General features: G+C 43.0%; 1 protein-coding gene across 1 annotated transcript in view; it reads right to left on the bottom strand.

Annotated features, from left to right (window-relative positions):
* Positions 1 to 10,934: 10,934 nt before the first annotated feature.
* Positions 10,935 to 15,739, bottom strand: part of HDHD5 (haloacid dehalogenase like hydrolase domain containing 5) — a 50,802-nt gene continuing 45,997 nt past the window's right edge. The window contains exon 8 of the mRNA XM_089671841.1: positions 10,935 to 13,507. Coding sequence (XP_089527967.1) covers positions 13,207 to 13,507 — 301 coding nt within the window. The 3' untranslated portion in view covers positions 10,935 to 13,206. The remainder of the gene's footprint in view (positions 13,508 to 15,739) is intronic.

Consider the following 15,739-nt stretch of genomic DNA (forward strand, 5'->3'; position numbering starts at 1 on the left):
TGTTATATAATCTTCTCTTCTCCTCATCCATCAACCTCTCTAGCTCCTCTTTTTTATCCAGTAAGTTCTGTCTCGTATCTTTTGTTATTTTCTTCTTATGGATCTGCTCCAAGTCCAATATTTCTTTTAAGAGCCCACTGACCCTCTCTCTTCTTTCCTTTTTCTTCCTTGCTCCAGCCGCAATCAAGATTCCTCTTATGAATACCTTATGACTTTCCCAGACTGTAGCTATCGATACTTCCTCTGTTTCGTTCTCCTTAAAGTATACCTTAATCTCTTTCTCGATTTTCTGAACTACATCCTCATCCAGAAGAAGAACCTCATTTAACCTCCACCCTAATCCTCCCGTCCACCTTCTTCCCCATCTCAACTTCATCACGACCGGAGCGTGATCCGAGAACGTCCTTGTCTCTATGTCAATTTTTACCAGATGATCTATTAGTTGATGTTCTATTAAGATGTAATCTAATCTCGAGTATATCTCATGTGCATTAGAGAAGAAGGTATAGTCTCTGTCTTTCATATGCATTATTCTCCAGGTATCCACTAGTTGATATTCATGCATCACTTTTTTCAAAGCTCTCAGAGACCTACTCCCCTCTCTTTGCACAGGAGAGGTATTATCCTTTTGTGGGTCTATACAAAAGTTTAGGTCTCCAGCTACTATCAAGCGCCCTTTTTTAAAGTCCATTAATTTTTTCAACAAGCCCTTCATATACTTCTCCGAGTTTTTATTGGGACAATATATATTGGCTAAAGTACACTCAATCCCCTGAAGTCTACCTTTTAAAAATAAGAACCTCCCCTCCGGGTCGGTTCTTCTATCCTCCAACTCAAATCTCATGTTCTTTGCCAAACCTATTGCAACCCCTTTTGCTCTTTTAATTGGAGAATCTGCATAGTACCATGTTGGATAGTATTTGGATTTCAATTTCACGTTTGCCTCTATCTCAAAATGCGTCTCCTGTAAAAATACCACTGACGTAGCCCTGTGATGTAACTCATTAAACAACCTGAATCTCTTCCCTGGACAACTCAGCCCGTTCACATTATAGGTTATAAACTGTAATTCTTCCATCTTTCCCAATTAAGTCCATCTCTCTTCCAGATTGCCTCTTCCTCTTTATCCCTTCTGTCCTGCAGAGTATTGACCCAATACCTCCTCCCCTCCCTTCCTCCCACCCAACTCTCATCCCCCCCCCCTCCCTCCCTCCCCCCCCCCCACCACCCCTCTCATCCTCCCTTCTTTTTCCCCTACCCGTTTTTAGGCCTATAAACTGCCTACAAATCATTTGTGGATCCATTTCCACCATTGATTTAAAATTTGGGGCGTCAGCTCCACCTATGTACGGTTCACCTCTCCTCCAGCCGCCCCGATTCCCTCTCTCTGTCATCTAGATTCAACAAGAGTCTTTACTCTTTACCTCCCTGCCTTAATCGGAGCCTCCAAGCAGGTCTCAGCATCCAGAGGGGGAAGGCCAGAGGCGAGAGAGAGAAGTAAGAGGAAAGAAAAAAAAAAAAAAAAAAAAAAAAAATTCATTTTCTACTTAATTCTCCCTCTCCTCCCCCTCCACCCCCGGTGCCTCCCTCAGCCCGACCTGTTGCCAGTCCTCTTTTCTTATAACATTTATGTTTCCTATATCTTCTTTTTCTTCTTCCCACCCAGGTATCTCCATTCTTTGCAAGTCCAGTCTATCACAGAAATCTCTTAATTCATCCGGAAATCTCAGATACGCTGTGACCCCATTTTTCCAGCCAATCAGAAATGCTGAGGTACCCCATCTATACTGCACATTCTGTTTTCTCATTTGCTCCAACAGGGGTTTCAGAGATCTCCTTCTCCTTAGGGTCTCTACTGTTAAGTCCGCATAGATTTGGATAGTCAAGTCTCCACACTTAATTAATGATCTTCCCTTGATCTTCTTCCAGATCTCGTCTTTGGCCCCAAAATTTTGGAACTGGACAATTATGTCCCTCGGTCTTTCCTTCTCATTAGCCCGTTTGAACTTTCCTACCCTAATCACTCCGTCCAAATCGATCCCATCAGATTCCGGTTTATCTCTTATGGAGTTTAGGGTTTTTTTAACTAGTTCATATAGTATTTCCCCTTTAGCAGACTCTGGGATTCCTCGTATTCTAAGATTACTCCTTCTTTCTTTATTTTCTTGAACTTCCATCCTAAAGATCATTTTTTTCTGGTTATTTTCTAATTGGCTTATTCTTTCCCTTAAATTATCTATTTTCTGGGCCTGGATTTTAACTTTCTCCTCCGTTTCTTCCATTCTTAATAGAAGGTGACCTAAATCATTTCGAATAGCTGTCATTTCATGTTTTATCGTTTTTTCCAGATTTTGAAACATTTCTGCCATCTCCTTCTTATTTGGTAATTGTAGTTCACCTTCTAATTCTTTTTTTCCCAAGCCCTCCACTATTTGTTGGCTACCGCTGCTGTTCGTGCTCCATGATAATCTAGGGCTGTTTCCTGCACTAGTGTCCATTTCCCCCTTTGCACCTTGGGCCCTTTCTGGCGTAGTATTTCCATATGATATAAATTTCTTTATTGTTCCTGTTTGGGCCCCTTTGGGCCCTGCTCCCTTGGGACCTTTGTTCTTCATATCTTCTATATATCTTGATAGCCTTGCAATTTTTCCTATATCCTTTACTCTCCTGGGACACCTGGGCCTCCTTTCTTCTTCTCTTCTATCCCCTGGGAATCCTCCCCTCTTTGACCCCTTGGACACCTGTATCACTCAGGGGTTCACCATGCAATAAGCCCCCAACAGTTTTCACTCACCCTTCCCTTCTCAGGACGGTGGTTCCAGGCTTATGTGGAGGGCCTTCACTGCTGCTCAGTCCTGGGGGGGATTCCTCGGGGTATCCGATACTTTATTTCTTTCTTTCCACCTCCTTTCTCTCTCCTTGGGGATGGTCTTGGGGAAGAAGAGTAAATGTCCTGATATTTATGGGTCTCCCTGACCCAGGATCAAACAGCCGGCCAGGGGGATGCAGGCAACTATAAGCCGGCAGCACTTTATTTAATTAGAGCACCAACCAGCCTCCTCTTTCCCTCCGAGGTCCTCCTCAGCTGGTCCCTTTCTCCTGCTTCACTCCTCCACTGGCCGCACGGCTTTCCAATCCTGTAGCACAGGGGGAGCCGTCATGTCGCTGCCGCTCTGACAGGGAGCCGGCCGGCGTCTCTGCCTCCCAGTGATGCCTTGCAGCGAGCAGAGTGCTCACACCGCCCTGCTTCGTCTCCCCGGCAACCCGACAGCTGCACTGGAGTCTCCGCAGCGAGATCACCTTCCGGAGGTCCGTGCCCGCTCTCCTCTCCCCGCGCCAGTCTCTCCCCGCTTGGAGCCCTCCTCAAGCAGGTAGGGCTTCACTCCATGAGGGTCTCGGGAGGTTAGTTTTGGAGGTTTATCGGAGAGCACTCACATCGTGCTCTCCGACGCCGCCATGTTTAGGCTCCGCCCAACGTGTCACCGTCTTGGACACAGCAGTACAGAGAATACATGTTGATCCTGTCAGAAATGCAGTGCCCTTGTCACTTCCGTTATGTTGCACAGCTCCAAGCTACCTACTTACCAGGGGCGGACTGACTATTTGGAAACTTGGGCACTGCCCGAGGTCAGTAGGGGGCCCCATGAGATGCCCCTGGTACCTTTTTCATAGGATTTTTTGAGTTTGGGCAAGGACACAGGGGCCCCATGATCCCCTATTGCCCGGGGGCCCCATGAGTTGTCAGTCTGCCCCTGCTCCTTACAAACTATCATCTGTAAACAACTAATTTTTTGGTCCCCATATAATGGAGATGAAGGGAGGAGGGGATGTTTGTAGTCCGAATCAGGAGAGTAGCCTAAGGTAACCACCATGGCTCCCACTATAGATTCAGTGGAAGAGAAAGTGTAGTCATCCAGGGATAGGAAGTGTGTTACTACCAGGATCACCAGGTTAACCACTTAACTTCCAGAAGGTTTTACGCCCTTCAAGACCATTTTTTGCTATTCACCACTCTGCTACTTTAACTGGCAATTGCTCGGTCATGTAACACTGTACCCAAATGAAATAGTATTGCTACAATAGTACCAGTGTTGCCAACCTACCGGATTGATATTCACTGACAAGCCAAGTTTTTACTAGCATGTCCAAAAGTTAAAATATTACAATTTTTAAGTGCAAAGTTCAGTATTTAGGCTACAAACAAGTATCCCCCACGATAAGACCCTGACATTGACCAACAGCACACATCTGAGAGAGCCTTCCACTACCATCGCCCCATACACACTGGCAACCCCCCCACCCTGCCGAGAGAGAGGACACTCGCCTTCACATCCCCGGGAACAAGAGTCAGGCTCTGCATACACCATCAAGTGGCCTGCACTCTCTCTCGGATCCCACCTGGTCCCCATGCTGTGTGTGTCCTTTCTTCCATCCCTTCTTTCGGGGGGAAGAGCTGCCCCCCTGAAAAAATGCCACCCTAGGCAAATGCCTTGTTTGCCTTGTGGTAAATACACCCCTGTATAGTCCTGGGCATTTGACTACTCTCCAGTAAAGGCATTCACAAGCTCTGAGGATAAGCTAGAGTCTACCGAGTTAAACAATGTTTACCTGATTTTTTTCACATTTGTGATTACGGGCAGCAGCAAGGGTTTTCATGGTGTATAAATCCTGCATTTTCAAGATCCACATAGCCAAAGTAAACACTGGTTGTAACATAACTAGTAATGTCTCCAATCTTGAGAGTAACTTGACACCTGAAAAAGTCCAATTTTCTATTCTTTATACTTTGAGCGTATATAAATGCTGCAATAAAGTTACTATAGTAAACTATGATCTACTACATACTGTGCTACATACAAAGAGTAGGCAGGATGTGGACTTTGCAGGGGGATAAAACAAAGGAGAAAAGAGTACTTTTTAAACAAAGACATAAGAGGGAAAATTTTTACCTACAGTGCTCTAAATAACAAAGTATATTTTTGCAAGGGTTTAGTTAAAGTGATAGTAAAAGACAAAAAAAACCTTAGCAAGCTGGGTGCTATGGAAGCAACTGTACGTGCACCTTCCCAAGCCAGGCTGTGTGCATCTATATAGACAGACAGTGCACCGACAAGCCTACTCCCCTGCTCCCTCTTCATGAGAGTTTGACTGATAGCAGCAGGAGCCTATGGCTCCCCATTGTTTTAGTGTGTCCTGTGAGACCAGGCTGTGAGCAGAGCTGTGTTGCAGACAAGACAAGCACGTGTTTTCAGAATGCAATTGGTAGCAAAGTTAGGTACATTTTATAAAAAGGTGTAAATTCGACATGCAACAATATTTTCAGTACTTCAGTACAGTACTTTCCTGTACACAAGGATAACATAAGTATGCCTTAATCACCTGGTTGGAACATGGAAGGGCCCAGAAACAAGGGAGAGCATTCTGACTGTCAATTGCTGAAAACCGCCATGTTGTTTTTTTGGCAACATATTGAAAATGATATATTTTAGGTTTTACAATCTACCCTAAGGTAGCATACACTTTTTTTTCAGAAAAGTAGGGCTTTAATTTGAATAATTACACTCACTGGCCACTTTATTAGGTACACCTGTTCAATTGCTTGAAAAAACAAATTGCTAATCAGCCAATCACAGCAAGTAATTATAGACCTGTTAGTTTAACTTCTATAGTTGGGAAGATATTGGAGAGTTTAATAAAAAAACACATAGATGAGTTCTTGCTGGAAAAAAAATATTTTAAGCAACAGACAGCATGGATTCATGAAAGACAGAAGTTGTCAAACAAATCTGATTTCTTTTTATGAGGAGGTGAGCAAAACCTTGGACAGAGGGGTGGCGGTGGACGTGGTATACTTGGACAGAGGAGTGGCAGTGGACGTGGTATACTTGGACAGAGGAGTGGCAGTGGACGTAGTATACTTGGACAGAGGGGTGGCAGTGGACGTGGTATACTTGGACAGAGGGGTGGACGTGGTATACTTGGACAGAGGGGTGGACGTGGTATAATTGGACAGAGGGGTGGCAGTGGACGTGGTATACTTGGACAGAGGGGTGGCTGTGGATGTGGTATACTTGAATTTTGCAAAAGCGTTTGACACAGTTCCCCACACACAGCTAATGTGTAAGGTAAAGTCTACAGGCTTGGAAAAATCCATATGTAAATGGATAGAAAACTGGCTAAAAGATCGTATTCAGAGAGTAGTGGTTAATGATTCATACTCTGAATGGTCTAGGGCTGTCAGTGGTGTACCCCAAGGTTCAGTGTTGGGACCCTTACTTTTTAATATATTTATAAACAATATAGGGTCTGGGATTAAAAATCCAATTTCAGTCTTTGCAGATGACACCAAGCTGTGCAGTGGAATAATGTCCTTACAGGATGTCTCCAATTTACAAGCCGACCTCAATGCGCTGTTTAATTGGGCAACTATGTGGCAAATGAGGTTTAATGTTGATAAATGTAAGGTTATGCAGTTGGGGGCTAAGAATATGCATGCATCATACATACTGGGGGGGGTACAACTGGGGGAATCAATGGTGGAGAAGGATCTGGGAGTTCTGGTAGATCACAGGCTTAATAATGGCATGCAATGCCAAGCTGCGGTTTCTAAAGCGAGCAAAATCCTCTCTTGTATTCAAACAGGTATACACTCCAGAAAGAGATATCATTCTATCCCTGTACAAAGCATTAGACCTCATCTGGCCCTCCCTTGTTTGATCTTGTATGGTTGCTCTCAGACAGACTTTTATAGATTTACATAGGTCCTGTGGGTGGATATAGGGGCAAAGCTATATCACCAGTATGCTGCCATGGCTTGGCATCTGGAAAGGAAAATTGCAGTAAATATTGATAAAATTTAGCGTTTTTAAGCAGTTAGGCCTTTTTTACACTTGTGCTGCTCCCCCCCTTTCCCTCTTAAGGCAATGGTAGCAGCCAGTGCTGTACATATTCCATATTTTTGTTTGCTTTCATGCTTGATGGGCAGTAGTGCCCGCTGAATGTGGCCTATTCAACAAAATGGGGGTCTCTGCAACTGCATGCAATGTACTAGAGCAAGGTTTAAGGGGTTAAATCTTATTCTGAAAATAAGTTAAGTTAGAAATAATGTGACTTTGGAAACAGTGGTGGGGCATTGTGGAAAAAAGTGGAGCTTTCCTTTTACAGGCCAACCTGCCAGGCAGTAGCTATACAGCACAGTGTGATCCTTACCCACCGGTTGCACACAGACACATAGAGACATAACTGGGTCACATAACGTTTTCAGGCCGAACATAGAAAAATGACTAAACTCATCTGTCTCTTACAGGTGTATCAAACTGACAGTCTCTACGTCTTTAGAACTCTTCAATTTCACTTCTTCTCTTCATTTACAGTTCATATACAATCACGGCACTTGCTTAACCCCTTCAAGCCCATGTAACACAAATAAGCGGCCTCACAGAACTGGGCTTTTTTCCATGGGGCCACATATTTGCATACCTGTTTTTGTGCTGGGAGCACGCCGCACAGCGTGCTCCCAGCACAAAGACCAGGGTATCGTTGAGAGCCCCGGGTCCCGTTCTAACGATCGTGACCCGGGACTCCAGATTCCTGGTCATATGGTCGCTGCGATAGCCTCTGATTGGCTATCACAGTGATCAGTCATGGTGAAGCCCACCCCCGTTGGTTTTTGTATTCTCTGAATGAAGGAGAGAGATACATTGTACCGCTATCTCTTCTTGCAGAGAGAAAAAAAAAACAACTGTTTGTAAGACAAAAAAGATAAATAAATATTAAAACATAAAATAAAAAATACCTAGATCAAGGTTTGATCTAGTTCAGTGCCAGGGTTACTGTTTGGGTCAAGGTCAGGATTTTTTTTTCTTTTTATTGATATCAGTGTGTTTAAGGTAAAACAAAATGCGCACTATTGTTTCTGGGCTGTAGTACAGGTACAAACAACAAATAACATGCACATATATGGTGTCGCTGCGATTGTCAAGAGCTGTAAAATTTATTTTGGGTTGTTCTTTGGTGGTAGGTTATGGTAGTAACAAGAAACACAGCTACATTTGAAAAAAAAAATTTTTTTTTGCTATTTTGGGCCAGTTTTCCTTTGATAATAAAAACAAAATCAAGAGATATCCATTACCATTCACCACCAAATAAAAGCCCAATTTGTCCTGAAAAAAACAAGGTATAATCCACCTGAATGTACAAAGTAGTTGTGATATGTACAGTTTTACTAACACATGTCAAAGTTGTAAAATTTTACTTAGGCTTTAAGATTTGTTTTACCCTTAGGCATGAAGGGGTTAAGGGAAACATCTGTGGTTTTCAATTATTTTATTGTTTTCAAAGTTTATATTGTTATATCATTTTTTTAATCACTTGTGCAAAATGTTTTTCTTTAAGCAAAAGTTAAATTAGATGTAAATCCTCAGGGCTCATTTACACTGTTGCCTTGTGGTAACGTACATGTTATGGTGCCATTTATTTGAATTGCACCCCAGGCTATGCACTCACCATAGGGGAATTATAGAATTTGTGGCACATACAACATTTAGGATGCTGTGTTTTATTGTCAGCCCATTTATTTCAATGGGCTGTCTTAACATAATGCTTATTAACAAAACGACGTTAACGCACTGCAAAAATGTAAATGGACCCTAACTGAATGGCTTTCAGTTTGCTCTGTGCGTTGTGGCATACACATTTTCCTGCATGCAGTCCAGCGATTGCTGCATGGAATTTTTAAGGGTGGACCATGCCTGTGTAATGTGTGTTGAAACAGCCACTCTGACCAGGACACTTGTCACCCTATAACAGGAAGTGCCTGAACAAAAACTATAATGACAGGATCATTAGGCATTATTTTAATGAGATTTTGATTATTGGGTTTACTTCAACTTTAAGGGTGGATTTAAACTTATGCATGCATTATTGCCCCAATGTGTGATGGTGTATGTTGGTTGCTTGTGCTGTGAGTGCATTTGATGGTGTGTCCATTCTTTTTTAATAGCCTCTCAACTCGCATCAACACAGCTAAAAATGCACATGATCGTCATCACATCACACTAATAGACACCTGTGGTGGGAAAAAGAGGAGTCATGTCCACTTATCTGGCAATGCACTGAGCATCTACAGTGAAGGAAATAGGTATTGAATCCCCTACTGATTGTGAATGCTTGCCCACTCACAAAAAAAATGATCAGTCTAAAAATCGAAATGGTAGGTGTACTGTAACACTGAGAGACAGAATAGCAACAAAAAATTCAAAAGAAATTCATGTCTAACAAATTATGCACTGATTTGTATGTTCATGAGGGAAATAAGTATTTGATCCCCTATCATTCAGCAGGATTTCTGGCTACCAAGTGTCTTTCATACAGGTAACAAGCTGAGATTAGAAGCAGTCTCTTAAAGGGAGTACTGCTAATCTCATTTTGTCACCTGTATAATAGACACCTGTCCACAGAAGCAATCAGACAATCAAATTCCAAACTCTCCGTCATGGCAAAGACCAAAGAGCTGTCCAAGGATGTCAGGGACAAGATTGTAGACCTACACAGGGCTGGACTGGGCTACCAAACTATTACCAAGCAGCTTGGTGAGAAGGTGACAACAGTTGGTGCAATCATTCGCAAATGGAAGAAACACAAAACAACTGTCAGTCTCCCTAGGTCTGGTGCACCATGCAAGATCTCACCTCGTGGAGTGTCAATGATCATGAGAACAGTGAGGAATCATCCCAGAACTACACGTGAGGATCTTGTCAATGATCTCCAGGCAGCTGGGACCACAGTCACCAAGAAAACAATTGGTAAAACACTACGCCGACAAGGATTGAAATCCTGCAGTGCCCGCAAGAAAGCACATGTCCAGGCCCGTCTGAAGTTTGCCACTAAACATCTGAATGATGCAGCGGAGGACTGGTTGAAAGTGTTGTGGTCAGATGAGACCAAAATCAGGCTCTTTGGCATCAACTCAACTCGCCGTGTTTGGAGGAGGAAGAATGCTGCCTATGACCCCAAGAACACCATCCCAACTGTCAAACATGGTGGTGGAAACATTCTGCTTTTGGGGTGTTTTTCTGCTAAGGGGACAGGACAAATGCACCGCATCAAAAGGGACGATGGACGGGGCAATGTACCATCAAATCTTGTGTGAGAACCTTCTTCCCTCAGCCAGGGCATTGAAAATGGGTCATGGATGGGTGTTCCAGCATGACAATGACCCAAAACACACGGCCAAGGCAACAAAGGAGTGGCTCAAGAAGAAGCACATAAGGTCCTGGAGTGGCCTAGCCAGTCTCCAGACCTTAATCTGATTGAAAATCTGTGGAGGGAGCTGAAAGTTCGAGTTGACAAATGTCAGCCACCAAACCTTAATGATTTGGAGAGGATCTGCCAAGAGGCGTGGGCCAAAATCCCTCCTGAGATGTGTGCAAACCTGGTGGCCAACTACAGGAAACGTCAAACCTCTGTGATTGCGAACAAGGAATTTGCCACCAAGTACTAAGTCATGTTTTGTGAAGGCGATCAAATACTTATTTCCCTCATGAACATGCAAATCAGTGCATGATTTGTTAGACATGCATTTCTTTTGAATTTTTTGTTGCTATTCTGTCTCTCAGTGTTACAATACACCTACCATTCAATTTTTAGACTGATCATTTCTTTGTGAGTGGGCAAAAATTCTAAATCAGCAGGGGATCAAATACTTATTTCCTTCACGGTATGTAATGGACAAGCAAATGCAGAAATGCATGTATAGCAATGTACATCAACAAACATCGAGTTTCAATGTTGTAATGCACTTGCATAGGTATGAAAGTTCCAGATGTATTTATGACATTGTAAATTATGCTTTTATTGCTTGTCCTACGCCAAAAGTAGACCTACTCTATAATAAAACCACTCTGAACTTTAAGTGGAGACCACACATAAAGCAATTATTGATCTCAATAAAAATTTATTGTCAAGTAAAATCAACACAAAAAATCCTCCCCAGAAATACATTCATGATGGTCACAGTCAAATGTAGACAATCACCCCACCTCACACCTCTTCTATTTAATGGCATAAAAGAGGTGTGACTCTTCAATTTGTAAATATTTAGGAAATGTCAAGCAGGGAGCATGTCCTGAATGAAGAAAAGACAGCAGAGGAGCACAGTCTGCAACAAAGCTGGAAGAGATAGCACACTAAACCTTCTTAGTACATAAGGTATTCACCTGTCCCAAAAATAAGAGCATTATTCCTCATTTCAGGACAAGGGGCACAGTCATGCAAACCAGTACTATATGTCCCCAATGCACATCCAGATTCACTGTTATATAGTGCAAATATAGGCTAACAATATAAACTATACAGCTGTTTTTTGGCCATCATCAGTGCAGTGTGTGGCAACCATTTGCCAATGCAGTGCACGCACAGTAGTGAGTATGTAGGAGGTGCGTTTCTTTAGTGCATTGAGATACCATTCAAAATGAATATATGCCTGCAATTGCTGAGTGCCACATGTGGATGTACAGTGAGGTGTGCAAAGGGATAGACCTATTCCTCTGCACCACCCACACACTCTTGTGAAAGACACACTACACTATTAAAAGTATGTAGACACCTGATCATCACTATATGACCATGTCACACATCCCGTTCCAAAACAATGGGCATTAATAGTGAGTCTGTCCACTTTGCAGCTATAAAATTCTCCACACTTCTGGGAAAGATTTTCACAAAATTTTGGGAGTGTGTCTGTGGGAATTTGTACTCATTTAGAAGTTCAGGTACTGATGTTGGCTGAGAAGTTCTGGCTCACAATCAGCATTCCAATTCACCCAAAAAGTGTTCAGTATGGTTGAGTTCAGAGCCCTGTGCAGGCCACTTGAGTTCCCCCAAACCACACTGGTCTTTACGGAGCTGGCTTTGAACACAGGGGTTATCAGTTTTGGCTGTGTTTGGTTTATGTCTCATACCCCATAAGATGCCTTATTGCATGATATAATAAAGCTGTACCTTGTTTTTGTTCTTCCGTTTAGTCTCTAAAATTGCAATAAACAAAGATTCAAAGATAAAAATGTAAATAGAATGTAATAAGAAATGACTAACCCTAACAATCTAAATTCACTAGAGCAAAACAATAAACATGATAAAAATCATTAAAATTTGAATTCAAATAAATCTCAATATCCCTGAATTTACATCTCTTTACGATGTAATAAAACTGCCGTTTATCTTTTTACAGTGCATAGTAATATTGGGATAAGGCACAGAAAGAGTGGCTTTGTGTGGCAGGATTTATTCCTGGCCATGGGATTGGAGGATGGGGAAGTGGGCTGATTCAGCACAAAAACAGGAGTGTGGGCATTAAACCTTCAATGAGAAAAGTTAAAACTATCCGATACCAATGCATTGAGCAATGGCACAATAGCACTTCAGATTTACAGTGCACACCATTATAGGAAGCTGCACACCATTAGTTTATTGTTCCAGCACTGAGGACACTCCACCCAGCTCCTCTGCTGAGTTTTGCACCCTATTGGGGTTCTATGGATATTTATAATTAAGGCCCAGTAGGGGGCGAAAGGCATCAGTAAAATGAGCTGGGTGGAGTGCCTATGGGGGATCAACACAAACATGGTGCGTGAAATGCATTGAGGCTGAGCTGCTGCCTTCACATCCGGTCCTGTCGCATCTGGTCTCTTGGAATGCATGCCAGCTTTGTGGTTATGAGTGGCAATGGGAGGGATAGGATCCTCCTAGTGAGCGGTTTGTGTTGGTGCCCCCATAAGAACCGGTTTCATGCGAGTACATATAGACCTCGTTTTTAATTAAGTGGACAATAGGATTTTTATATTCACCGTAACATTCTTTCTTTGAGTCCATTGAGGAACACAAGAAGTCTTCTTTGTAGGCGGTGGTATAACTTGAAGGTGAAGACTTCTTGTGTCTCTTAATGGATGGCAAAGAAACTGACACACTGATAAAGCGTGATGTATGGTGCACACCTTCCACAGGAGAAACACAAACCACTTCAGTCTATCGTAGAATAAAGGTGTTGTTAACCAGTTAGTGATCTTTTTGCATGACATCCTGGCCAATAGATTTCCTTGCAGTTCATAATGAGACCTCCCCATCCGCAGCATCTAGGCTTATGCGGAAAATATTTCCAGGTTCCCTCAATTTGTGACACAGGGACTGGTGTCATCGCCCCTTTCAGATTCATTCAGGGATCCAGCTCTCCTTCTTCAGCACCAGCTCCACAGCCTGCCCAACATCCTGCACCACATGGCATGCCTCCACCAGTCCAGGCTCCAGCTGGAAATCACGATGCCCGTGGAAAATGGTCTCTGTGATGCTCTCTCTTGGGTCTGCTGGCACCTCCTTCTGATTTCCATAAACACCAGTGCACACCAGTATGGACTCACAGTTCTGTGGACGGCCTGATGAAGCTTCTGATCGCTGTGTCTGTAGGTGGCGATTGTAGAGGTTGGCGCCGTAAATATCCGCCATGGGATTATCACTAAGGAAGACAGAGCAAAGGTGAATTTGAACGGAAAATAAAGCTTACACTGTGTTGTTTTCTGACAAAGAAATACATGGTTTGTGATGATGGATGTTGTTAACCCCTTCTACTCTCACAACTGTATCCCCCCTATGGACCAGAGCAAATTTTACATTTCTATTATGTGACTATTTATTCATCAATTTCTTTGTCATTGGTAAAAATGTAAAATCATACTGTATATTAATTTCCACGTCATATTTCAATTATCTGCAACCTACTTCTATTAATCTGAATGATCTTGAAGTTTATAAACTTACTTTGTGGAGATCTCCACAAATTTACTAACTTGAATTCTGTAACACATATTCACTATGGCCTGTGATTAGGCACTACCGTGTCACACATTTCACAGAGCCTGCCTTCTGAACAACAGAGTTGTTTTGGGGGAGGTGTTTCAAGAGGCAGAGTCAGTACAGAAAACACTGCTTGCAGGCAGAAAGGTACTATGGGATATATCGTCCTTAGGAATCAAGGGGAAAAAAAGCAAAGGAGAAGCTGCAAAGCATGCAGGGAATTCAAGATGTTGTGGGAAGAGATGGTCTGCAGACAGGCAGAACTCACAATACAAAAGGGATTGTTAAAAATAGCTATTGATTGTATTGCTATTACAATGCTGATGTAACAAAATGAAGTTCTATGCTGTTACCATAGAACACCTTAAAAAGGTTCCAAAGGAAAGACATTTTTTACCTTCAATGCATTACCTGTATTTAGGTAAAAAAAATGTATCAGCAAGTGTTTAGCCCCCTCACCTCCCTATATACTTATCCTATCAATCCAGCGCTGTGCTCACCTGCAGCCAGAGCTACTCGCTCTCCTTCTTCACACACAGACACAGAGGTACAGGGGCATTTCACACTGATCTGTGGATGCATCACACTGCACCTGTGACTTTACTGCGGGTTAGCTGAACTGAGCCACAGATTCCTATTATATCCTGCAGTTTTGGTGCACAAGCTGAAAGCGCACCAAAACTCCTGAATGCAGAAGTATTGGTGCGCTTTCAGGAAGTGCACCACGCCCGCAAAATATAATAGAAGTTTATGGCAAAGTGCAGCTAACCCACAGGAAAACCGCAGGTGCACTGTGCTGCACCCATGGTGTCGGTAAACATTAGCACATGAGTGTGAAAGCAGCCTTTTTAGGGGGCTCAAGACAGTAAGGCTTCTTTTACATATTCAAACACTTTAGTAGCACAATGGCAACACCATCCCATGCTCCAGGGGGCCTATGTGGCCATCCTGTCACATTTTGTTTTACACTTGGACAAGAGGGGCATATACAGGAACTGATCCTCTCCATTTTCCTCTTGCAACCATTGAAAGACGGTTTCTCCTCCTCTCCCTTCCACTGGCATTCAGCAGCTGCAGGAGGAAAATGCTCATTATGATTTGGATGCTTAGAAGCAGGGCACAAGGATGGTTGAATAATGTCCTCATTGAGATAGAATGCTGAAACAACTTTTGGATGAAAGGATTGTCTTGGGTGTAATACAACCTTGTCCTTGTGAAGTATAAGGAAAGGTTCTATATAGAAATTCAGAGCCACATCTGATAGATGTGATGACTACTAAGAAGGCTACTTTGCTCGCAAGAATCTCTAAAGGAATATCCCTGATGGGTTCATAGGGTGGTTTCTGCAGGTTCAGAGAGAACCAAATTTATATCAAAAGGGAAGCACGGGGTGCTGTAGGGGAATCTTAACACAAGAAATACTTTAACTGGTTCCCGCCCGCCTATTGTACAATGACGAAAGACAAAACAGAGGGCGCACAGGCCTAGTGCATTACCATAAAAAATGTTTAATAAAAAATAAAGTAGGTGTTGTACTCACAAATGACAATATAGTCAAGGCACATCATAAAGAACAGCTGGGTCAACACCGCGCTGAGTAACAGTCCGCAATAGGGAGTTTAGACATCCAAAAGCCTGACGCGTTTTGAGGACTTGCCTCTTCCTCAGAGCCACAATGACAGCTGGGTGAGACCACTCTTGTTCTGGGAGGACATCATATGACATCCTCCCATTCTTGCTGCGCATGGGCACCCCCAGGTGCATACAGCGTGGTGACGGGGTGGTGTGCTGTGCTCTTTGGACACAGTGCATCACCAATAAGGGTAAAGAGCCAATGATGTTGGCTCTTTACCAAGTGATCAGCAGTGTGCAATCACAGCTGATCACATGTAAA

This window comes from Staurois parvus, unplaced genomic scaffold (assembly GCF_062004578.1).
Source record: "Staurois parvus isolate SC_StPar_1 unplaced genomic scaffold, SC_StPar_1.0 ptg000114l, whole genome shotgun sequence".
Classification (NCBI taxonomy): domain Eukaryota; kingdom Metazoa; phylum Chordata; class Amphibia; order Anura; family Ranidae; genus Staurois; species Staurois parvus.